This window comes from Emydura macquarii, unplaced genomic scaffold (assembly GCF_026122565.2).
Source record: "Emydura macquarii macquarii isolate MOO-44397 ecotype Brisbane River unplaced genomic scaffold, CSIRO-AGI_Emac_v2 contig_587, whole genome shotgun sequence".
In the NCBI taxonomy this organism is placed as follows: domain Eukaryota; kingdom Metazoa; phylum Chordata; order Testudines; family Chelidae; genus Emydura; species Emydura macquarii.
In genome coordinates, this window is record NW_027130724.1 from 13,928,834 (window position 1) to 13,955,739 (window position 26,906).

Sequence of the window (26,906 nt, forward strand, 5' to 3'; positions counted from 1 at the left end):
TCAAAGATGCTTTCAGTGAGTATATATTCTACGCACTATTTCATATGCCATTTAACATTACTTTTTTCATTGACAAACTGATTTTAAGCAAGCAGGAGAAATACTGGCAAATTAAGCTACGGAATACACAGGGCTGAAGCTATAGCACTATGGGGCTTCAGAATCAATTATTGCTCATGCCTGATACAAGTTCTTAATGATATGTGGACAAAGCATGCTAAAAGCTATTTATATTGCCATTTGCCCCACTCAAAATTAGACCCCCATCACACTAGGTGGTGTACAAACTCAGAGAAAACATAGTTGCTGCCCAGAAGAATTTACAACATAAAAAGGCAAGTTTCATACAAAAGGTGGGGGGGAAAGAGGATTATGATCAAAGTATACATTTAAATTTGGACCTCATTTGTTGTTGTCTGATAAAAATACAAATTAATTCTTAACTCTGTAATTTGTTCAGCCACTTACAAAAATGCTATTTCTAATGACTACCAAGGAAGGACAGGAATTACAGTTAATTCACTTCTGGTTTTCACAAAACAGGAAGCAAGAGATAGACGAAGACTTTCAGAACAAGCAAAACATTGTTCTGATTCAGTAAAATACTAAGTAAGCACATGGTTAAATCACATTTACTTCAAAGTGCTTAAGTGCTTTGCAGAACAGTAATAGGATTGCTCACATATGTAAGTGCTTTCCTGAATTGAGGCCTTACAGTCCCATTTTTCCCCTCTATCCCATTTTTCACTGAATCAGTCCCCAAATGGAAACAAATATACCACATGAACAGCAAGGTTCAGCTTTGTATCAAGGTATGTTAGGCCACTGAAGTTTGATTATTGAATATTGTGCTTTGCTTTTCTGGAAGCTGTTAACCTCCTTAACTGGGCTAAAGTATAGCCCAGAGAGGTTTCTGATGGGTTTTAAAGCTTTCATTCCTGTAAATGGCTGTTTGAAAATTGCCAGCACAGTATTTACAATTCTGATGTTTTCCCCCTCAGACTTACCCTGTGGCAGGATTCCCTCTAAAGACGTGCTCAGGATTTGGTTATGGATAAGTAAAGAGAGGAGCCCATTACTATAGCTAAGCCTATGGGTTTCCTAAAAGCTGGGAGGTTGCCTGCTTCATCTTTTTATTATGATGAATAAGAGGCAGTGCTATGGTAGCAGGAAGGCATCACCTGTGTTCTACTCGAGGCCCACCTCTTACAGAGGGGGGAGTTGCAAAGGGATCCTAGGCAGTTGGAATGGGTCTGTTCTCATGGGGGGGATACAGAACACTGGTCTCTAGCCTTACATACTGCAACTGAGATGAAGAATAATGCTTTTATCTGAGTTAGCAAGCTTTACCGTGTGTACCCCTCGCACCACCTTATACCGATTTGATGCTGTTGCCATTGTTGTTGCTGTCAGCTTCCAGTCTGACTGCTGTCAAAGAGGAACTTAGCGCATAAGGGGACTTAGGGTCACTGAAAGGCCAGGTGCCATGGCAGTGTTTATATAAGAGAGGCTGTAATTCTGGAAGTCGCGATCTTCTTTTAAAATCTCCAGTTTATTTTCTGTTGCCCTTTTCAGGCTCAATTTCAATGTTAATTTAAAGCTATCCTGTAATGTGTCTGTGCTGGGACAAATGCCCCACTGAGGGTCTGTCTACACAGTAACAAACCCCCACGGCAGCAACTCTCAGAGCCTGGGTCAACTGACATGGATACACAGGTCTCATGCTAAGGGGTTAAAAATAGCAGTGTAGACAGTCCCACTTGGGCTTATGCCTGGATTTGAGTTCTCTCTTCACTCCCGGCCCAAACAGGAACATCTACACTGCTATTTTTAGCCCCATAGCATGAGTCCCATGAACTCAACACAGTTGACCCAGACTCTGTGACTTGCTCCCACGTCATTGTTGGGTTTTTTTCTTCCCAGTGTAGATGTACCCTTAAAGTACAATAAGAACAAAGGCCTGTTTGCATGTCAAGAAAGTTTGGATGGCTTTTTATTAAATACATTGTTTGTTTGTTTGCAATGTCTCTGCATTAGAACTTCAAGTACCAATACCAAAGTACCCCGTCAGTTTCTGTCACAGTATCTCCAGCCTACATTCATGGACGTTTGAATAGTTCAGATAAGATCAGGATGAATTTTGTATCCCTGCCTGTAGAAACACTCCACAGTGATGATTCACCTTATATTTAGTTGTAAAGCTAACACCGTAAGTAAGAATATCAGTAAACCAAGAGCTGTGAAATGAGGACTTAGATTGCATTTAGATTGAAGTCTGTAATCAATGCATGATTATTCAGGTATATTTTCACGGAATATGTGCAAATCTGTTTGCTCATATTTTGGGTAAAATTTTCTGCTGGTGTCAATGGGATTCTGCCAAAAGAGAATTGGCCCACTATGTTTTATTAAATTAGGAGTTCCAAATGTTGGAGGCGTAGTGTGAAACATGCAGCAGGAGATCTAAGTGTGATCACAAACAAAAACAAAACAAAAAACCCAAGAGGCTGGGACTCTTGGTGCTCAGCACTTCTGAAAATTGAGCTCTAGCTAACTCACGTTGCGCATTCAAAATCAGAGGCCAGTTTTGAACATTTTGTCTTTACTTGCTCTCTGAACTATTGGAGGGACTGCTATGGCAGATCTCTGCAGTAGGATAAATATAGCCTTGACATAAAAAGGAAAGGTCCCCCTCTTTGTTTACAGCTAGGCAGCTGTCTCAGATGTATGATGGTACGTCAGCTTTTGTTAACAAAACGAAGGCCAGAAGCAGGTGAAAGTCCTTCATCCTCAAGATGAGTTGGACAAAATGGAATCTTACCCAGGAGTCTGATATTACCAGGGTGGGAAAGTCACTCAAACAAACCAACCACATCAGGGGGCTCACTATTTGTTAGCTGTGCCTTTCAACCTGAGGCTAGTTCATTGTTTCCACACTTAGCAAAGTAATGCTCCTTACATTTGGCAGCAGCTTCTTTATGCAAAATCTCAGATTGGATTGCAAATTACTTGCCAAGAGTGAACGTTTGACTCAAGTCAAAGTAGGCCCCCTTCATTTGAATGCTGACATGACTGCTGCAAGCAAGTAAGCTTTGTGACATATCACAGAGCGCAAACAAGGCTTTGGTGATAAGGCTGGGTAGCGGGGCACAAACTGAGGAGGAAATGCATATTTTCCACATCACATCAGCTCAATTATCAGCTATCCCCCTGCACAAAATTGTTTTAACTATGGTAACAGTGTAAAGAACATAACTAAACTACTTACCCCTCAAAAAAGTATTTTTTCCCATGAAAACAAGCCAACACAATGTTCATTTTGTAAGAAAATGAGTCACAACTCACGATTTATCTGGGTTTGCTTTTCTACAGGCAGGACTTTCAAAATCAAATGATGCGTAGTAAGAAATGCAGCCATCATAAAATAATCGCATAATTCTCTCTAATATAGCCTCATCACCTTTCAAATGACAGCACTGGAACGGCTCCTTATTAGCTATGCCATAGCTTATTTATGGGATGTCCCCACTGAACACCAAGTGCTTAACGGTGGTCTACAGAGAGCTCAGACACAAGGTATCCCAAGCTGTCAAAGATTTCTGTGAAGCAGTCATTGTAGAGGTCCTGAAGGGAATCCCAATAATTGTTTGATGAACAGATCATTCATGAACAAGTTTCTGGCTTTTCTCACGCACTTTTATTCATGGAGCTGTCTTTCACAGAGAATTGTGTCAATGAGCATCACATTTGGAACATACATGCTCAATGGTCCATGTCACTCTCTATGTGAAATCTCCATTACTGGTGTCTCCATGTCTCCTCAAATTATTTTGTGGAGCACTGAGTGTCTAATGTCATCATTTGTAAGTTCTGCTCTCAGTACATTCGTTTAGTTTAAGCTCACAGAATTCTATTTTGTCTATGTTCTTATACCACCCTCTGTAGTACTGAGTGCATTCTAGTAGTGCATTAAGAAGGCTGTCTTGTACTTGGAATGGAAGGTAGTGAGGTTTTTGATGATCCATAGTTCCAGTGGGAGTTTGTTCCTCCGTCTCAGACTGGCCCCTGAGCTGTCTCCCCTGCACAGATTAACTTTACCCTTATGATAGAAAGTTTTGTTGGGCTTGAGAAGCACAGTTGTTGACTCTCCCTGAGCTTTAGGTGATATTTTAGATATCCTGGGCCCAGGCTATTTGTGCACCTTGAAGATAAGGACAGAGGCCTTGAACTTGACTCAATAGTCTATAGGAAGCCAGTATAGAGGGCAGAGGACAGGTCTGATGTGCTCACAGTAGCTTGTGTTGCTAAGGAAATGGGATGCAGTGTGCTGAACTAGTTGGAGTTTCCTAAGGATTGATGGCTTCATGCCCAGGTATATAACACTGCTTAGACCAATCAGGAGGTGACAAAGGTGTGCATAACATAGCCAGATCATTGTCTGCCATGATGAGATGGTATCTCATAGCCAGCTGGAGATGGTAGAAATGTATGATGTGGTCTTAAAGATTCCTATTTTAAAATATCTGGAATTATTTGATAATTTAAGCAGTTCTGTTACCACGTACTCTGTAATCACAGAGCTCATTAGGGAATAATAGCCAGAAAGAAGTTCACTTTTCATTTTACCTATGCCTGAGATGCTCCTTTTTCTTTTTTAATCCAAATACTGAAAAAACAATTTCCAGTATTTCTATTTCAAAACGTATTGAGACTTTATAGTACATCCTCCTCCTGAAGATAATATTGAAAGCCAAAACTAAAACTTGAAAGCTTAAGCACCCACTATCTAAAATCTATCAATCTTCTTTTCTCTTGTACCGGTAGACAATTAGACTAACCGATAATCTAACTAAGCACTAGAGGCATCCAGCAATAAAACACATACCTAGCTGGGGACACAAGTCAGCGTTACATCACACAGAATAAAGAATTGGTAGCTACAGATATGAAAATGAAACATCAGGAAATCTCTCATTCAGAGTGGTTTTGAAGTTAACTATTTAAAACTAAACAGAGAAAAGTTTTTATTAAAGGGGAATGTGGCTTTACCAAGGCATATTTCTTGCTTCTGTAATATTAGTGGATGAGAAGAGACACATAAATGCCTCTGGAGAGACAGACATGCAAATAATTCTTCAGAAATACAGATTTGACTCTTCAAGGCTCTGGCTTCCAGCTATACTTTCCACAGAGCTCAAGCTAATGGGAGTTTTGGCATGAAATTGTCCATTGGACACATCAGACACCTGCTCCTTCTCTGTGGTTTAAAAAAAAAAAAAAAAAAAAAGAATTCCAGAAGTTGACAGTTATTCCTAGCTTCCACAGGGTCATCCAGGTTCTTTTTGTAGGACAGTTTTCTAGCATAAATCCATAACAAAAAATGTAGTAGTTTTGTCTAAAATAACCCAAAAGATTGTTAACTACAAACCACTCTTCCATACTGATACTTCCAGTCCTAATAATTTTTGTTATTGCACACACTGATGTTGTCAGATTGGCTGGTAATCACTGCACCTTTAACAGAATCACTACTGTAAAGTTAGAGAAAATGTTTCTTTTTTCTAGCTGGGGATCAATAAATGAGAAAAAAAAGGAATGTTTTTATTCTGAAAGTGAAAATGGAATCTTTACAAAAAGTTACTGGGGGTTAGTGGGCAAGTTGGAAAAATGCTGTAATTTATCAACACACAATTACTGTGTTAATAATCAATCCACCAAAAGAATACCATCTAAAGAAAACAGGCCTACTTCCTATCTCATTTCCATTCATGGGAAAAGGGGAAGAATTTAGTTTTACAAATCACAAACGAGATAATGATGTTTTCTCACTGTAGAGCTGTCGCCAAAGTCTCAATAAATGACACGACTAAATATCCACTAGAATAGGAGGAGGGGAAGGAAAGAGAAACATAACGGGGAACTAAACTCTGTTGTTTGGGGTTTTTTTGGTTTGTTTTTTTTTTTGGTAATTATACCATCAAAATGCATATGTGCATTAAAAATGTCATTAATAGCTTGCTTTTCTGATTGCTGCTGAGTCCTAAACAAGCAGGCTACTCACAAAGCCCAGTTGGTTTTTAAAGTCTCTTCTGCCTGATCTACATTTTCTGAGAAATTTCTATTTAACTACAATGTCTATTTGGCTATCTAGGTTCTTATATTAGCACCCATCATCACAGTATCTGAGTGCTAGTGTGGATGTATCAGAATCCAAATGTACCTAGTATAAATGCCCCATAAGAAGGCATGGGAATTCAAATGCACAATTTCTCACTCCAAAACATAAAGGAGCAGCTCTATTAGCTCACTTAAGGGCTGATCTCACAATGTGCTGAAAACCCTCAACCCCAGCACTCAGCACCTTGCAGGACTGAGCTGCACATACAGGGAACTATGCATTTGACATGTTACAGCAAAAGGCAGTGGTGCCCTTATACACAACTCATCAAATGAGCAATGCAGCTATATTTATAGCATGAAGTGAGAGGATGCTAACTACTAGAGAGTGAAAGGGGATGCTGGTGAGCTGCAGCCACAGAAGGGAAAGGAATTATATGTAATATGAAAGTAATTATCAGATAGTTATGAGACTTCTTTAAACCAGTTTGGTATATGTATTTATACTCACTGCTACTCCACAAAGCAAAGAGAATGAGATAAAAAATCTTTAGCAAACTAAACTAGAGAGGCTGTGGGAAAGGTAACAGAAACCTGGGAAGACTCTAGGAGATGCATATCCATATTAAAGATGATGGGAAGCTGCAAACTGCTCTATTTTATGCAAGTAACATTGAGCCTTGGGCTCTAAGCAAGTTGCCAGTATGGAGCCTGATCCAGCTCCCACTGAAGTCAACAGAAAGACTCTCATGACTTAAATGAGAACTGGACATTCCAGCCATGAAATATGTTCTCTCCATGTCTCTCGTAGGAAAGATAATTCCTTCCACCGCAGGAATTACTAGTTGCAGTTATTCTATGGCCTATGCTTATGCAGGTCAGACTACATGATCATAATGGTTTCTTCTGGCCTTAGAATCTTTGAATTATTATGCATCCTGGTGGACACTGGGTATAGTGTTTCTAAACCTCTCCCTCTTCAATGCAATTGAGATGAAAGAAAGAAAGAAAACAATTTACTCCAAGACAATAAGAACAGTGAACTTCTGGCTTAATATAAAATCAAGCCTGTCACACACAAAGAGAGGATTTATTTGTGTTCTGAGTCGGTCTCCTTTAATCTGCTGAGTTCTGCTCTCTGAACTAAGAAAGTGGAAAATGATGTTCAGCTATGCTTGGTGATCAGCCACAGCAAACGCTCCCTAGCAAGCAGGTTTCTGGCATGCATTTGCTCTTCCATGGTCAGATTAACTATTATTATGCTTGCCTCATCATTTTTGGTTAGAATGGGAAAGTAAAAGGAAATCTTCAGTGGTGGCCAGCAGCCGAGCTGGCCAGTGCTCATGGTGTGATTACACTGCACGTCATCTCCCTTTGTTTTAACAGAAGAAGGGACACATAAAATACGTTTATCTGCAATATGCCAGGTTGACATATGTTTTTTTTAATTCCTACCTCCTTATCCAATCTCAACTGACAGACTCCGGTGATGATGAATTAACCACTCCCCCTTGCTAATCTATTAATTACTCACACTGTTAAAAAAACTGCATCTTATGTTCAAATTTTTTTTTTTTTTTTTTTTTTTTTAATATATATATCATCAACCTGGATACTATGATTTTTGTCTTCTGGATTAAAAAGTCTGTACTGTCTTCTCCCTGTGTAGGTGTTTATAAACTGATCAAATTGCCTCTGAACATGGTGCTTTCTGTAGTATTTGTCTTCCAGTTTGGTATCATGGCTGCTGTACCATTAGATTCAGACATGCAGAAAAGACTAAGAGAAAAATCAAGGCTGTGAGGATCCACAGGTCTTGAACCCAGGTCCACTGGCAACTTTTGCATCCTTGCCACCATCTGGCGGCTTGCTAGTAACTAGTGAGCTGAGTGGCTAATGGAACCCTGGCCTCACCAGAGGCACTGCCTATGAATGTCATGTTTGGAGGAGTGCCCATCATCATCGAATGGTCCAGCTGCACTATTTAAGTCAGAAGGAGGCAAAGGAAGCTGTCTATGCAATGTGGCGAATTCCTGGCTGCCTGTTACATTGGGCCCTGACTTCGCACCTGATTCCTGCCTTTCTTACTGGTTCCTGCCTTCCTGATCCCTGTTCCTGGTATCTGATGCCTAATCCAGCTCTGACCCTTGGCTTGACTCCTGACTCCGACTCCAGTTCTGGTCCTTGGTTCAACTCCTCCAATTCCTGATCTGACCACCCAAACTGTTACCACTCAAGAAACAGGCCTTGGAGTTATCGTAGGTCTGAAAATAACTGCTCAGTGTGCAGTGGCCGTCAAAAAAGCGAACAGACTGTTAGAAACCATTAGGAAAATAATAGATAATAAAACAGAAAATATTATAATACCACTACATAAATAAATGGTTCACCCACACTTTGAATACTGCATGCAGTTCTGGCTACCCCATCTCAAGAAAGATGCATTAGAATTGGAAAGGATACAGAGAAGGGCAACAAAAATGATTAGGGGTATGAAACAGCTCCATACAAGGAGAGATTAAAAAGTCTGGGACTGTTCATTTTAGAAAAGAGACAACTAAGGGGGAATATAATAGAAGTCTATAAAATCATGAATGGTATGAAGAAAGTGAATAGGAAAGTGTTATTTATCCCTTCACATAACACAAGAACCATGGTTACCCAATGAAATTAATAGACAGCACGTTTAAAACAAACATCAGGAAGTATTTCTTCACACAACACAGTCAACCTGTGGAACTCGTTGCTAGGGGATGTTGTGAAGGCCAAAAGTATAACTGGGTTCAAAAAAGAATTAGATAAGTTAGTGGAAGACTGGCCTATCAATGGCTATTAGCCAAGATGGTCAGGGATGTAACCCCATGTTCCAGATAGCCCTAAACCTCCAACTACCACAAGCTCGGACTAGATGACAGGGGATGGATCAATCAAAATTGCTTTGTTCTGTTAATTCCCTTGGAAGCATTTGGCACTGGCCCCTGTCAGAAGATAGGATGCTAGGCTAGATGAACCATTGGTCTGACCCAATGTGGCCGTCCTTATGTTCTTAAGCCCCAGTCATGACAAAAAGTTTCTGAACATTCCAAGTGTAACAAGGCCAAACTTAATCTTATACGTCACTGAAGGTATGTCTACACTTGGAGATGGAAGTGTGATTCTCAGCTCAGGAAGATGCACTCGTCCAGCTCTCATTGAGTTAACATGCTAAAAATACTAGTGTAGACAGGGCAGCATAGTCAAGGGGGAGCAGCGGCATGTGCTAGCCACAGGGCTCAAGGGGATTTGCACTCGGCACAGCTAGCTTGTGCACTGCAAACTGTTGCCCGGGCTACTGCAGCTACGCTACTATTGTTAGCACGCTAACTCAGGTCTATGCAAACTGAGAATCACACCCCCAGCTCCAAAGTACAGGCAAATCCTGGGACTGAAGAAAGCACGTGTCTCTACGGTATTTGTTTTGGGAGCCATAGCCCTCCGTAAAGTGTGCACGGTGATTCCATATTGTCCCAGAAAGCTTTCTGGGGGATTTTTCCTCCCAAATATTTGCATATTTATGCTCCTCAGCAATGTTCCTGTCTGGGTTTTGTGACATATTTGAGTGTGCCTGCATGCGCACATGTTCCTGCCTGCAATTAAGTGTGTCTCTGCCTGTGATTGAAAGGTCAAAATGAGTCTTCCCAAGGATTTTGCTGGAATATAAAATCCTTCCATAGATATAAATACAGTGAGGGGTGCTAAAAGGTTTACTTCCTGATCTGCCCAGAACTATTCCATCTCTTAAGTGCCTAGCCTCTGTCTACAAATATGCCCATTTTGAACTTGTGCTTGTCCAATTCAGAGCAAGGATTTCATAGGATTAGAACATACATGTGATACAGTGTAAATTAATATTGCCAGAGGTTTCCCTTCCCCCACTAGCTGGGTGGCAGGTGGGCGTGCTTTGAGAGGGAGGTGGGGAGAACAGAAATTGAAACAGTGTTCCTTTGGACCGTGGGAGCTGCCTTTGAGGTGACCATCTAGGAACTATCCAAAATATGGTTCTAGTCCACACTAGCAGGATCCACACGGCCAGTTAGCGCACCACACACTGATGGTGCACTCTAATGCACTGTGTAGACAAGCCCTGAGATCTAAGGGAGGAACAGAAGACATAGGCCTGATCCTAAAGCACTTGAAGTAAATGGAAAGATTCCCACTGACTTCAGCAGGCTTTGGATTATGCATCATGGAATGGAAACAATCTGTGCTGCTGCTACTTTAAAATATAAGCAATTATAAAGGAGGGTGTAATTTTCCATTTATAAAACTGGAAAAATAACAAAGGGACATCAATACACCCAAAGGTTTTCTTTCCTTCTTCCCTCCAAAGGTTCAGTAGAAAGGTGGGGGGAGAAGAATTGTTCTCCCAAGCCTGTCCATGAGTTTGCCTCCCACTACAAAGCTTAAAGAAGTAAAGATAAATATCTTTTTCCACAGTTTGCCTGTATTTATTTTCTGTTGCTACCACCCAGTCTGTAGCAACACTAAAGTCCTGTCAGCCCCAGAACTCACTTATCCATCTGTTGCCTGCTTTTTTCCCCCAAAGCCTCACTAATATGTCCCAGAGGGCTTTGCTTCTGTCAGCTAGAGAGGGAGAAGTACTTAGCCCCATCTGGGGTGTATCTGGGCAAGTGCAAGTAGGTAGAGCTCTGGGAGCACAAACAGGCACTCACAACTTTAAGGGCATGGGGACAAGAATTAATTTGATTTGAATGAAGATGGTGAGGAGGGACACGATACAATCAGAGACACCATCTACATGTTGCTTTCAACAGATATTTGAGTAATTGAAGCTTGTATTCCCTTTGTGTAAATATCTGTGCTAGTAAAGTTTGACCACTTGAATATTTGTGGAACTTAAATACCAAAAATTGCTGGCAGATTTGAATTGAAATTCATTTTCAAATGTGAACGAACTGCTGCAGAAATTTATTTCCACTATTTGTTCAGCTGCAAGCAGCAAAACATTTTCATTTATAAACAAATAATCTATTTTAAAAACCTCTAAATACTAACATGTATAAGTAACCAAGGCAACCACATAGTGTTGTTAAAATTCTTACCCTTGTTTCTTCATTGTTAACTCGTTATGTTGAAAATTGTAAGTTCCTCAGGGCAGAGATCAATGACTATAATTTGTCTGCTAAGCACCCTATATTCGTTGGACACTACATAAACAATCAACAATTCATTACCTCTGACTTTTCCAACTTGTAAAATTCCTTGCAGTTTGGAGACTCGTTGCATAGCTAGCCACAAAGGCTTCATTGTTTGAAGCCTGAACCCTCAACGTTATTTCTTTTTTAACCTAGATTTTTGGGTATATGAAGAAATCAAACCATTATAAAATGCTTTAATTTCCTGCTCTGGTTCTTGGGCCCACTGACTGGACCTATAAGATGTTTCACATTTTTTTCCACATTACTGGTAACCTCTTTCAACTTTAGCAGTGATGCCCATAAATAAAATTCATGTCAGACAAGACTAGGGTCCAAACCACGCAGTTATTAGCTCAGGGTGTTTCATTTTAGACTTCATCCCAGTTTGAGCCATGAAAATCTCAGTAAGTACTGAATTTAAATCCACTTCTTACTGTCTCTTTCCCCAGGCCTTTGTCAAAGGGCTCTTATTATTATTTATATTACATAGCACATAGAAGCCCCATCTGAGACTAAGGCTCATTGTGCTAGGTGTTGCACACATATAGTAAGAGACCGTCCCTACCCCAGAGAGCTTACAATCTAAATAGAAAGGACAGACACAGGGTGGCAGGGAAAACAGAGAAAACAGCAATCAGCTATAGTCAATGGATCTGTCCATCCTGATTAATGGGGGAGCTACCCAAATTCTTAGGTCTTCATGACCCAGATGAGAGACATTGGCCTTCCTTTGCAGTGTGGGGAGCCGGTCACTTGCTAAGGTTGTCTGGGAATATCTCACTAAATACATTTCCTGCCATTGCAAGGCCCTGGGGCATTGGTGCATCTCAGTCCCTTCTGTTTTCTGCCTGTGGCACATAATAATTTAGTCTCCCAAAGGCTGTAACACTTGGGTCTAATTTAGGTTGTTGGCTTGGTGAACAGGTGCTGGATGATGTTTAGTGACCTGTGATATACAGGAGGTCAGTCTAGATAATCTGGTGGTCCCCTCTTGCCTTGACTCTAATATATGCCAAAGACTCAAAATGAAGGATATAACAAAAACAATAATCATATCATAACAGGAAGCTCAGATTGCATTTTGACCAGTAATTTACATGAACAGAGAATTAATGCCAGGTTTGTGTGGGACAGAGGTAAATATAAATCCAAATGACATTAAGAGAGTCTTTTGCATTTCTAATTTCTGTTTGGCCATGTCCTCCTGGCTCTGCATGAAATATACCAAAAGGACAAACAGCAGCTTTTTGTCCAGTGAAAACCTCTGTGAGGCAGGGCTCTCTTTTCCCGTCTATGTTGAGGGGCTGCTGGGATTGAGGGAGCCTTCATGTAAAAGCCATGACATGCCACATTCAAGGAGGCTGAGCTGCCACCGGAAACTCCAGACTAAACCTGCAGATCTCTTACAATCTGTGCAAAATTTGGTCACTCCACACAGTCCTTAACTACACCAGCACTGACCATGGCATAGATTTCTTCCATGCCACGCTGCCATTGTCTCCCTCAGAGGAGGTTTCAGTGTGTCTGTCCCCCCCTTAGGTGGTATTCTGCCACATTTGTTAGGCCAATTTTCCAGAAAAAGCATGCTACAGAGAGGCTGCTTCCCATCTAATCCCCATAATTAGGCCATGCCTCCATCATCAAACACCTCCCTGTTGTGGATTTAGTGCTCAATCCTGCAAGGTGCATCTGAAGTCAATGGGTTTAGGGAGGGCAGGATCAGGTCCATATTGCACAGGGGTCATAGTGAGCTACAGAATGGCTGGGGACAGTACTTCATTGAAGCCTGGACCCTCCCTTTTCCCAAGAGCCATTCTGTGCAGTCACATGTGCTTTTTCTCCCCTAAGTGCTGTGTAATGGAGGGGGACATGGGCCGTGTCATTCTGAGAAGCACGAGTGTAGTGTTACATATGGGTTCTACTAATACTGTTATATAAACAGCAAAACAAAATTGGTTAGTAACAACATAATTAAGCACACTGTAGAAAACAGCCAAAAGGAACATAAAATGCATTTTCAAAGCCACCTGCACTGATATCCATGATATGACTGACAATGTTTGGAAAGAATGGAGAAACCCTGGACTAACTGAACAATCTTCACCCTGGGTTTACATGAAATTAAATCATTCTGAATGGTCATTCAGACTAAGGGTTACTGACAGGGCGAGTGATCTAATAAAATCTTCATGTTGTTCTAGACAAGACGTACTGCTAAGGAAGGCATGTTATAACCTGAAAAAGGGTCCACAGCTTTAAGAAATTATCCCCCAAAGGTTGTAAAGCTTTTACTATGCAAAGTATTTTTGCTATTATATACACTGGCAACCACTAAGTGCAGCTATTATTCCTGGCGACCATTCAGAGAAGGACGGGGCTGATAAAGCACTTAGCAGAGTTTGTTTGTCTAGATCCATCTGCGTTTTCAACCACTCGTACAGACTTTTAGGTCCTTTTAAGGGATTCTGGCTGTTCCTGAGTGTAATAAATGGAGGTCTTTATTTTTATTTGCCATTTTTAATTATTGATCATGCTATGATTGAAAATGTCTTAAGATGTTTACAAGTGTTTGCACTGATCACACTTGCATCTAATGAAGGGTTGGACTGGGCCTTATCCAGATGGGAGACGGGGGGGAGAGAGGTACAAGACATTCCCTGTCTTGCTGGGGCTATGTAAGGGCCGTGCACAATTGCCATCCCTGGGCTTGGGGAGCACAGGGACTGCTCCTTCCCTACCTCCTTGTGGGAGTGCATGCCCCAAGTGAGGCAGGGAGGAGGAAGGACAGGTGCAAAGTGTGGGAGCAAGATGCGCCCCTGAAGAGGTGTAGCAGTGAGCAGCACTCATGGGCTGTGCCTACATTGTGCAGTTGAACCTGTAAGCAAAGCTCTGCAAGGAAATGGCTTCAGTGTTTGTGTGGGCACCTGGGAGAAATATCCTGACCAGCTGGAAGGGGCAAAATTAACCTTCTGGTTCTGTGTACCATACGTGCACCTAAGCGACCAGAAAGGCAGCCACAGGGCACTTTGTGATAGTATAGGTGGCAGCATGGTCTGTTGCACTGGTCTTGGAACAAGGAACACCAGAGTTCAAATCCTAGTGCTATCAGACACTTTCTTTATGGCCTTGAGCAAGTCATTCAATCTCCCTGGGCCTCACTTCCCTCATCTGAAAAAATGGAGCTAATAGTATTTACCTGCCTCACAGCATGGTAAGCAGCTGGGGAGAAAGAGGGGGACCCTGGGCAGGGCCCAGCGCAGGGAGATGCCACCAGCCAAGGGACCTTGCAGGCCAGACTCAGAAGGGGATCGTGAGCCTGACAGGGGGCTGATGCTGGGGAGGAGGGTCCTGTCCCCTAGAGCCTGGGAGTGTGTGGCCACTGACAGAGCAAGTGTCTGACTCTCTGAAACCCTGCAGCGCAGCCAGGGCCTGGCCAGGCGGCCTGTGATGTGTGAAAGCATTTTTATGAAAATCAGTTAATGTTTGTACAATACTTTGAAGATGCTAAGTGCAAAGTATTGTCACTTTTATTAAAATTTCAGCAGCACTGGGGTACTTTTCTAATCTAACCATCTTTGCTATTACGTGAATATGCTCCTTAAATCCCTATGCAGGAGGGAATGGCACAAACATTCTTATTTTGGGGTAATACATTGCAAAGTAATACAAAGAATAATTTGTTGTTGTTGTTTTATATTTCTATAGATCCTTTCATTCCAAAAGTACTCCATAAATTACGTGCAAAGATCACTTGTGAAATGCACCCACCTCTGGGGTAGAGTCCAACAGACTACCAGCACACAACACAGAGAAGGAACATTTTGGCTCAGGACACTGTGGCAAACCCCTCCACATACAAATAAGTGCCATAGATTTTTAATGTCCAAATGTCCAACTTTGTTTTTAACAATCTCCTCTCAAGGCAGTAAACCAGGCAGCACATTACGTAAGAAGAAGGAACAGATAAATTGATCTTAATGGGATTTGAACCTGTTTTTTCAAGGAGTCTTAAGTAATTTAAGGCTAATGCTTACACCACTGAACTAGAACAGCACAGCAAAGTCTTCAACTAACCCAAGGGTTAAAAATCCAGGTATCACAGTAACTATTTGTTAATCTACTGGTAAGGCAGTCTGCTCTATCCCTACGTGTATGGGAGTCAGTGTATATCCAATTCACACAGCACTAACCTAATGGAAGTTCTGCATGGCTAATCACTACAGAATATGCAGCTGAGCTCAGTTCTGGTCTAATGACCAAGCATGGGGGCTGGGAGACAGGAGACCTAGAGTCTATCCTAATTGCATCTGACTCATTCTGTAACTTTTGGCAGATGTCCACTGATTTTGAGTGCCTCAGTTTCTGGGGCTCCTCTTGAGTTAATAAGGCCTGATATTCAGAGCTGCTAAGACCCTGCAGCTTCCATTGACTGCAGCTGCCTATGCTCATTACGTTTGGAAATCAGGCCAGACAGGTCTCAAGCTGGGCTCCTCAAACTTAGTGAACGCATGCAAATTTGAACCTCAATTGACACCGTGCCTTAATTTCTGTAACATGCTGATGTTACCAATCTTTGTAAAGAGTTTGGAGATCTAGGGATGAAAAATAGCTATGTAAGTGCGAAGTATTATTTAATTAGGGCCTTCTCCCCTGTGTGAGCCAAGCCCAAGGGCAGGCCTGTGCTCTTCTGAGCGCAGAGATTGGTCACAGATAGGTAAATATTTACCTATCCCAATTTTACAGATGGGAAAACTGAGACAGAGACAGATTAAGTGGCTTGCAGCTAGAAACAGAGCTGGCGCTATTATCCAACCCCAAGCTACAAATAACTTCCACTGAAAGCAACAGGCATTATTTCAGTGCCTCATCTCATATCTGCAGTAATCCCCTTTTCCATCCCTCTGTATCATTAGACAATGCTGGCTCTAACAATATGTTATAGTTAAAGATCCTTTACCACCTACTTGAGCTTATCTGCTATGAAGATCACGCGTCGCTCCAGCAGAAGGGAAGCAAAGATCCTGATGATCTGTCGTATGCTGAGGCACTTGAAAAGACATTCAAAGTCCACGTGTTCCAGACGCAAGTCCATCGGACGCCAAAGCTCTATCACCTGAATGCATTCAAAAAAATGCAACTTCATTTAACTGGTCAGGCTTCAATAGCTCTTCAGATGCCTTTCACTCTGCATAGGCCACATGGCACTGACTGCCGCCTTTCCTGTCCTGATTTCATGTGCTGAGGAGACAGGGGACTTTCACTTTCTGGAGAGAGGCTAAAAGGAGGTGCAGCACTCCAGAGCAGCATTATATCGTACACCTCCTCACCAGATTATACTTACAAATCTTATCTGCCTCTCAGAAAACAACTCTCTGTGCATTAAATCAACCATCATTGGCTGGAAGGAACTAGTCCTGCTTTATAAACATCCACGTGGAGATCGGCAGCTCGGCTGTGTCAGCAGCAAAGGCAAATACTGAACCTGTAACTTTTTCTGAGGAGTCAGGATCATGGCTTGAACGGCAACATCTGACAAGTTCCATTCTGTCCTAGCCTTCATATTGCTCCCATCCCCATGTATCTGAGCCCCTTTCCTCAGATTTATTAGGCTGATTTCATCTAAGCATTTTAACCTGCGGGACTGCATGATCCCTTTAACATCAGTCCTGTGTGAGACAGGCTTAGGCTAGGACTTCAAAGATAGAGGACAGAAAAACAGAGAAGGGTAAAAAACACAAAGACAAGAGCAAAGGAGAGAGAAAAAGAGATGGAAGGGCAGGGCAGCAGCTGATGACGTAATGAAATTTGAAGGAACTAGCGTAAATTGGGAATGGAAAGCTGGCAAATGTTGCACAATGTATAGCATGGCCAGACTTTACCAACCCACCCCCACACACACTCCTTATATGCTCCAACAGCAGTTCTCAACTAGGGGTACACGTACTCCTGGGGGTACGCAGAGGTCTTCCAGGGGGTACATCAGCTAACCTAGATATTTGCCTAGTTTTACAACAGGCTACATAAAAAGCACTAGGGAAGTCAGTACAAACTAAAATTTCATACAGACGTGACTTGTTTATACTGCTCTGTATACTATACACTGAAGTGTAAGAACAATATTTATATTCCAATTGATTTATTTTATAAATATATGGTAAATATGAGAAAGTAAGCAATTTTTCAGTAATCGTGTGCTGTGACACTTGTATTTTTATATCTGATTTTGTAAGCCAGTAGTTTTTAAGTGAGGTAAAACTTGGGGGTACGCAAGACAAATCAGACCCCTGAAAGGGTTACAGTAGTCTGGAAAGGTTCAGAGCCACTGCTCTACAGTACATAGTATAATTATTTTTTGTCAGTTTAAGGCCTGGTTGAAATCTCAGAGGACACATCCCCAGGAGCATAATCATCTGTGAAACTACCCATCCTCCTGTGTGTCCTAAAGCCACAGCCAATTTATTGCTATAAAGTATTTCCATGCTTTCATACATATGGTTCCAGATTCCATTCATATTATGGTATTGGTTTGAAACTGGATAAGCCCTTACGAAATTCCCACAAAACAACATTAGTTACCAGCAGAGTACAGGAGAGTGGAAACAAAATGGATTGATACCAGTTCTTTTGTGACTCGGTTGTATTCAGTGACATGATAAGAACAGTAAGAAGAAAGTCATTGTCACATCAATATTGTGTAGAGTCAAATCTTGTGATGAGATTTTTTTTAAAAACCTGAAATATGCAAACATTCTCCCACTGTAACATCACATATACACCACCCTTCTATTGCTCCAAAAATCAGCAAACATATCATTGTTGAGTCATTGTGTTTTCCTGACTAATGCTACTAGTGTGGTAAATGCTAGCTCCCACTGCTTTAAGTTTCATAAAGGTGGCCAGTACCAAGAGTTAAAATATTCCTCAGCATTGTGACTGAAAGCTTGTTAAGTCATATTAATGTGCCAAATCATTGGCAACTAGTCCTGTACTAAATTTCCAACACTATAATCTTGCTGTGGGTCTGGATGCATTGCAAGTTACAACAGTTTTCATAAACACCACAGACATTTTCTGTCCTTGGCGAAGCCTTCTGCTTCTATCTGCTCTTCATGCAGGTTTGTTTCGCAGTTAGTTAGTTCTGGCATAGACACAAACAGCATTACAGTGGAAGGGCCAAATTCTGTTCTCAATTAAGCCAGTCCAATTCCACTTAAATCAATGGGGCTGCACTCATGTAATTGAGAGCAAAGTTGAGCCTAAAGTCTTTTTGATCTGCTGGCTGCTTCACTGTACTTGTTTGTTTCCATGTATGAAAAAAATTAGCATTATCAGTACTTTTATGGAAGGGATCTGGAGCGTGACCTAATAGCGTAGAGAGAGACTACAGAGCCAGTTATCAAATACTTAGCATCTAGAAAGCACCATCAAATCTTGGCTTTATTTCAAAAGTCAACCCCTCAAAATTCCTTATGCTTTCCACAGTGTAGAACTGAAAACTTCAATGTGCCTTACAGGTCACTTTTATAAGGAACCCTTTTTGTTTCAGCCCGAAAGACATTATGGCCCAGACTATAATTCCACTGAAGTTACTGGCTTTAGGTCACCAGAAAATTTGACCCAATGTAAAAATTAACAATAGGCAAAGAACCTGACTGTAAAATAGAACTCTAAGAAGAAAATCACCTTCCTTTTTCTATTCCATTCATTCAGCCAAATGCTGTTCTCAATAATTCTACACTTAGTCCACCCAAATGAGTGGAGTTATTGCAGATTTACATCAGGAGTACACAGCAGAATTTGGCATACCAAATGACAAACCACTCTCTTTTTAACCAACACACTAACGTTGATATTTTCCAGGAACCCGCATAATCTACAATATTAGGTTTCTATTTGACTTTTATATCTTGCATTTTTAACTGAATTTCTGTAATAATATGAAATTAGATATATGTATATACGTGTACACACACACACACACACACACACACACACACACACTTAAAAAATCCATAAGACTTTTTATAAAGCCTGCTGTTCCAAATATGAGCTATTGCCTTGAGGGTCAACTAAATGACTATTTATTTCAGAACACTGAAGTTTAAAACTGTCACCAAATGCTGCTGTGAATTCTTTAGTCAATTCCATACCTCTGAACAATGAAGCTTGTAATAACTTGTACGTTCCTGATCTGGTGGAGTACAGGCATAACGGAAAACACCTTATGGATGACATCTAGTTTGCTAATATTGCGGTAAAGTTCAGCCACATCATGGGTCTTTTGTTAAATACACAAGGCCTTGGAGTATGTGGGAAATTATTTTTTTTAAATGTTTTATTATTAAACATCCAGAGAAGTAACAAACATATTAAAATACCTACCTCTTCATAAACTGGCTCATAATAATCAAAAGAAATTAGTAGTAATTATGCTGCTGTTTTCCAGAACCCTCTCACAACACGCAGTACCCTCATTTCATGGTTCTCCCCTCCTTTCTTTGGCTTCTTTTTTATTGTTTGTAGAGTGGGGGTATTTGGTTTTGGTTTTAAGGTTTGCAGTTGCCGTTTACCTCATTTCCAGCTCCGGGCAGAAAAGTCTTGACTTTGATTGTCTTTCCAGGTGCAGGAAAAGGAGACTCCATCAGACTCCTCATAAATGGATAAACCAGGGCAGCAGAGATGCCCCTTCTCCTTTCAACCTCATCCAGGATCTGATCCAGCACAGTCAGATGTGAGAGAGAGAGAACATATCAGTATAACAACGTAAATTTCAAATCCATCTTCCATCCCAACAGAGTCCCCAACATGTACCTGACTACATGCCTAACTCTCCCTGCATGTGCATGTGGTCAATACCATTAATGTCACAGCAGAATCACAGGGATTGCATGAATGTAACTGAAGGCTGAATACATGGAGACACAGATTATTTCATCTATTGATAAAATGCAGCCACCTCTGGGATGGGGAACAGAAGCCATTCTACACCAGCCACATTTCAAAGCAGTTTTTAGAAAGCTAAGGAAGGAAAAAACATATCCATTGGTAACTGTAGGGAGATTCCAGAGAGGCAGATTGGACTTTGGCCAGGACATCAGGGTTGGCATCTTTGCTCTTAGGAAAAGTGAAATGGGATTCTGTGGTCAGGACCCTCAGTTTAACATGTCAGGATTGGGCAGACAGTGTTTCTTGGTTCAAATTCTGAAAACTACAGACAGCGATTGTGTCACAATCTTTATGTTCAAAACTGAGCTGATCCTGAGTGGGTTTGAAGAAAATGACATTAGTACAGACATCCAATGTAAAGCGTAGGACATTGGATTTACTCTTTACATTGGATGTCTGTAGTAATGTCATTTTCCATTTGATGTGACACGGAATAGACAATCCAACTGTATAGTGAGCAGATGGAATTCCTTAGATTCAGAGAATTTTTTTTTTCTTCTAATTTTATTCACACAGGCCAACATAAATTAGACCATAGCAAAGTTCTCCCATATTAGATAGAACATGATGATGATGATACACCTAAAGAAGAGGGGAAAGCATTCTTTAAAGCAATTAGTGGGTTGACCTGGAAGACTGATCTTTTAACTACGGCTCATGAGCAAAGGGCTGTGCAATAGTCAAGTCTGTCTAAGTCAGGCACTTTCCCTGGTTTCTGTTGGAAATGCTTTCCAGTGAAACAGAATGTGAAAAGATACTTAAATATAAGCTGGAGAGTTATGATAATAGCTAAATGAAACCAAAAGCCAACAAAGGCAGTAACTGACGCGTTGCCTCCCCACCTTCTTTGCAACACGGTAATGGCAGGAGTCTAACAAATGCTGAGCACTTGTGGCTTCCACTGAAGTCAATGAGAGCGGTGGATGATTATAAAAGTTTATATTAATTTTGTTCTTAAGGTAATGTGCTTAGGTGACAACCTGTCATGTCAGATTAGAGAAGCTCCTTACTGAAGGCCAGCCCAGTGGCTAAGTAGTATTGACATAATACTATTCCCTCGGTTTTCTTGGCTATGTCTACACTTAAATCTTTACAATGGCACAGCTGTAGCATTTCTGTGTAGACACTCCCTACAGCAATGGGAGAGGTTCTTCCAGTGCTGTAGTTAATCAACCTCCCCAAAAATGGTAGGTAGGTATGTGATGGAAGAAATCTTTTGCTGACCTAGCACTGTCTACACTGGGGATTAGGTTGGATTTTTCACATCCCTGAGCAAAGTATGTGGGTAAACTTTTAAGTGTAGACCTGGCCAAAGTATCTCCTATGCAAGCCCTTGTGTTGCTGCCAACACTGATCGCCTTTTTTTTTTTTGTAGGTGCTAAGTGATTCTTTACATTGTTGGTATTAGTTGCTAAGTATAAATTAAATAAATCACATACATTCAACTGAAAGCTCTTTAGGGGAGAGACTGTGTCATGTTATAGGTTTGGACAATGCCTAGTACAGTGGAGTCCTGATCCTGACTGCCAGCACAATGCAAATAATACAAAAATAAATAAATAAATATACAAATAAAGAAAATTTGGACAAAGACATCTCATGAGTCTAAAAATGGACCAAAACATCTGCCAAGACCACGACCGCATGCACTGGCTGAGTTTGGAAGTGAGGAAATCTGTGGTTCTCAAATCTGTCTTTATGTAGATATTACCGCAGGGAATAAAGAGGGCGCCAAGGGGAATGAAAATAATGCAGATAATCAAAAACAAAGGGCTTTTCCTGCTTCCTTTCAGCTAAGTAACACACAAGGTTTAATGTCCCTTCACGTTTTTATATGAAGGTTGCAGTTTCCTGTTCTGTCTACTTATGCTAAGTGCACCATCATGACAACTTTCCTCTCTCCCATTAGTTTTACCAGTCAGGGCACCTTGCTTTCTCTTTTATAAACTAGGAAAAAAAGATGGTCTCATCTCCTCTTCAGAATCTCAGTCTGCACCATGAACAAATCTCTTTTACAAATTGGTACTGTCAGGGCTCTGACTCTTCTTTTTTAATTTAAAAGCTGATCCCTGGCTGTAATCTTGCAAGGTGCTGAACACGTTCAATTCTAACTGATGTTAGTGGGAGTTGAAGAGACAGCACCTCCAGGAGTTGATCAGGACTGAACCCTTACAGTCTGTAATCTCCAACTAAGACTAGTTATTTCTGTGTGAACCAGACCCAATGGCCCAGTGATCACATTAGCAGGAAAAAGAGAGTAGCTCTACTACATGCCTAACAATGGGCCCAGCCTATAAATTCAAATGGGCCCAGTCTATAAATTCAATACATTCAATTCAAATGTCCTTAATGTCACCAGTGTTTGGCTTCTTCCTTCTTTCTTTCCATGATCACCTGGGAATCACTCCCATTGAAGCCAATGGAATTCTACCAATGTAAAACTAATACAAGTGAGGAAAAAAATCAGGCCCTTATTACAGTTGGACTATGTAGCTGAGAAGGAGGAAACTGACATTTAGGATAACATTTTCAGCCAGCCACTAAATGAGCGCACAAAAATGATATGCAAGCTCACATAAATTACCTTATTTGCATATGTCAATCAGCTGGTTTCATATATTACTACCTAATTTGCATGAAATGTCCATTTACATGCACAAATGCAAGGTTTGGGCACAAGTGTGCAAACAGAATTTTTGTAATTCTGGACCATCTCTGGTATTTTCTGGCATAACCTTTCCACTCTGTGGACCCGCACACACTTCATGTCTTCATCTTGACTGATATTTTTGGCTATTGTGCTGGCAGCAAGGTATTGTAATTTTCAGTTTTGTATTATCTGCTTCATCTTTTTCTCCACAAATACCTCAGAGAACTAGGCCATCATCAAAGTTAGATAGCAACAGCAAAGACATATTTCTGTATCATTAGCTTTCACAATCTTTTTGTTATCTATATTCACCTGTTCCAGCATGGTGTGTTCTGCTTCAGTTGCAATCATCTTTATTTAGACACCTATTATGTCAAGAGGCTGTTGTAACAAAACTTTGGTTTCAGATGTTTTATGAAAGATATCATAAGTAGGACTGGAATTAACTACTTTCATCTGATTTTTTTAAGCTTGCTTCATCTTAATCAAATATTTTATCCTGCGATGCTCAAAACATGCTTATATGGAAGGTAACATTCTGTATGATGCTTAGATCATGTGAATTACATAAAATGTCATGATTTTATCAAATCCAAAAAACTAACCTCATAACCAATAACTAACCAACTTTGTTCAGTAAACAATAATAATAAAATAATAATAATTTGGGCTTAAGTTCTATAAAGCTCCCCTAGGTCTGACTGCCCAACTGAAAAGTCCTTGCAAACAGACACATCATTTACACAACACTATATCCACATATGAGCTGAAAGGACTAAATTGTGTGAAGTGCTACCAGGATTGTATAAGAGGGGGAAAAAGTTATCTACTCAAAGTCGGAAATTGCATTGTCCTCTCACAAATCACACAAAAATCCTGACTGGTGTGACTCTCACAATTAAATGCTCTCTGAAGTTACACAGAATGCTCCCTCAGATGTTAGAGGCAGTACGTTGGCATCAGCCTGGACATTTCAAATTCTAATCAAGCAAGAAAAATATTTTTGAATGTTTTGTTTTATTTGAATATCCTTTTGTCTAATATAAAAAGGATAACGTTTATGGTACTGGAGTACACTCCCATTTAACTGCTTCTTTGACTATCAAATGTCTCAGCTTTACTTCAGCGTTTAATCAGCCTGAATAAATTGTTTATTGTCTTTCATCTGCTGTATTAGGAACTTTAAACTTTACGTAAACCAGATCAAAGTATGATGCAACTTTGGTGTCACATTTGTTCCTTCTAATTAGATTATTGTTATTAATTCTTAACTTCTTGTGATGGAAATATCCCACTACAAAAGAATCCACTTATGGAATAATCTTGATTCTTAACCTCATTACTCCACTAAGAAAATACTGGAGTAAAAGTGATACTGGCCCATCATTTCAAACATGCACGCCAAGAATTACAGGTCAGCAGAGAAGCGTTTTAGAAAACAATGGAAAAAAGCCTCAGGCAGCCAATGCATATGAATACCCAGATGTTTTTCAAATCAAGCTTTGCTTCAGACACAGAAGCAAGAAGACATTCTTTGATGTACCCAATAACAGAAATGAAATGTCTAAATGTAAAATACTCATTGTCCATCAAATTAAAAAAATTCTATGTGTTTAGTTCATTAATACTGACATTTCTCTGAGTAGTCAAATTAAATGTAATATTGGAGAGAAGGGAAAGGGAATCTTACCTTGGAAAATAAGTCAAAGCAACCCAGCCGGCTGATGATGCAATATACTTCAGGTAGGCGTGGACCTTTTCCACTTGGCTGATAAAAATGAAACAGAGACTGAAATTACATTTTAATTTTGAGCCACAAGGAAATACACTTATATAGCTGATCACACACTTGGCTACTGTTCTAAATCTTTTGCTATTCATTTCTCCACCAAAATAGTTGCTCTTGAAAAAGCATTATATTCCTTCCATAAGGCAGGAAACTAAAAGGCACCAAGAATGCTTATCCACTCTGGAAATCACAACACATCGGAACTGTTCTCCAGTATCATTCCAACTCGCAGCTATAAAGCCCATTTACAAATGGCTGTAACTCGGGTCTCAGCAATTGCTCTCCTTTATTCCTTGAGGCAGTAGGAAGACTGGGGCTGTACAGGGGGCTGGGCACCTGCAGGAAAGGATGAGAATGGGAAGGCTAAGGGACGTTTAAGGGTGATTTTTGTTCCCCAATCACACCATGATGGTCAAAGACTGCTTAACTCAAGACTAGCATGATCAGAGAGCTAAACAGAGAGAACCTGCATGACCTAAATCAAATAGAGTTTTCATCAAGATCTCGCAGATTAGTTTGGAGCTACTTATTTGCGATAACCATACAACACTTGAGTAATCCAAACTGTTAAAAGTGAAAATCATGCTTGATGTACAAACACGAATGAACAAACAAAAGCTACCTAGTGAATTTGATGTACATTTCTCTCTCGAAGATAACTACAGATGTGTTCATAATAGGCCTCATCCTCCACTGGTGTAAATTGGCATTGGCTCCATTGAGCTGAACCCATTGTATCCTCCACATATAGTGCTGAATTGTGGCATTTAGCCACAGCCCTGCATTGGGGGCAATATAGAACTGTACCACCCCAGGAGGAGCATTGGTAAGAGTCGTATATAAGAGTGGTACAATGCCTCCTGGAACAGTCTAATGGCACAGGAGGAGAAAAAGAAGTACACTTTATTAGGCAAAAATCTAACTCTTAGGGGTGAGGTACTCTGAAGCACTCAGTATTGAGCTAACTCTGTTCCCATTGAAGCCAGTGCTTAGAGTTTTCCTAACTCTGCGCCCATTGAAATCCTTGGCTCCAATATGAGTGGAGTTAGGCCAGAGCTGAGCACTTTGGAAAATCCCATCGGAATGGGAGTGAGATCCCAGGGACAGAGACCAAGTCTTCCTTTGTCCCTCATACTGTGCCAAGCACACTGACAACACTTATATAATAAACAGCTGTAATGTACTGGACATGTGCAGTGGCTTTGCATTACATTTTTAATATGCTGAATTCCAGTTCTATCATCATCCAGATGGCTGTTGAGTATTAAACAAGCACAGACCTCCCCTCGGGCTGTCACTTCAGTGAGATTTTTGCTGATTTCAGCAACAGATAGATACATAGCAGAAACTAGAAGAAATTAGGAGTTTCCCTTTTTTCTTTGTATCTTTGCCTGTCCCCCAAGTTAAATTTGTTGTCACTGAACAATAAAATAGTAATAATCTTGGAAGCCTTAATGTCACCCAGAAAAACATTCAGGACCATTCTTCACTGACAGTGGCCCAGATTCAGGAACAGGATCTTATTAAACTGGATGACTGGGCAATGAAACAGCAGATGAAATTCAGTGGCAATAAATTAAAGTAATGCACATTGGAAAAAATAAACCCAACTCTACATATAAAATGATTGGGACTAAATTAGCTGTTACCACTACAAAAAGAGAACTTGGAATCATTGTGGATAGTTCTTTGAAAACATCCACTCAATGTACAGCAGCAGTCAAAAAAGCTAACAGAATGGTAGCAACCATTAGGAAAGGGATAGATAATAAGACAGAAAATATTATAATGTCACTGTATAAATCCATGTTATGCCCACACCTTGAACACTGTGGGCAGTTCTGGTCACCCCATCTCATAAGAGAGAGATTAAAATTGGAAAAGGCACTGAGAAGGGGGGGGGGAGATTAGGTGTACAGAACAGCTTCCATACAAGGAAAGATTACAAAAACTGGGACTCTTCATCTTAGAAAAGAGACAACTAAGGGGTGATATGATAGAGGTCCATAAAATCATGATTAGTGTAGAGAAAGTGAACAGGAAAGTATTACGTACCCTTTCATATAACACAAGAACCAGGGGTTACCCAATTTAAATTAATAGGCAGCAGGTTTAAAACAAACATAAGAAAGTACTTCACACAATGCACAATCAACCGGTGGAACTTGTTGCTAAGGGATGTTGTGAAGGCCAAAAGTATAACAGG

General features: G+C 40.6%; 1 protein-coding gene across 1 annotated transcript in view; it reads right to left on the bottom strand.

The window, feature by feature from the left end:
* DENND2B (DENN domain containing 2B) overlaps positions 1 to 26,906 on the bottom strand; it is a 163,904-nt gene that overhangs the window by 21,116 nt on the left and 115,882 nt on the right. The window contains exons 13-15 of the mRNA XM_067540751.1: positions 24,602 to 24,679; positions 19,886 to 20,026; positions 16,280 to 16,428 (exon numbers count right to left, since the gene is read on the bottom strand). Of these exons, the coding sequence (XP_067396852.1) occupies positions 16,280 to 16,428; positions 19,886 to 20,026; positions 24,602 to 24,679 (368 nt within the window). The remainder of the gene's footprint in view (positions 1 to 16,279; positions 16,429 to 19,885; positions 20,027 to 24,601; positions 24,680 to 26,906) is intronic.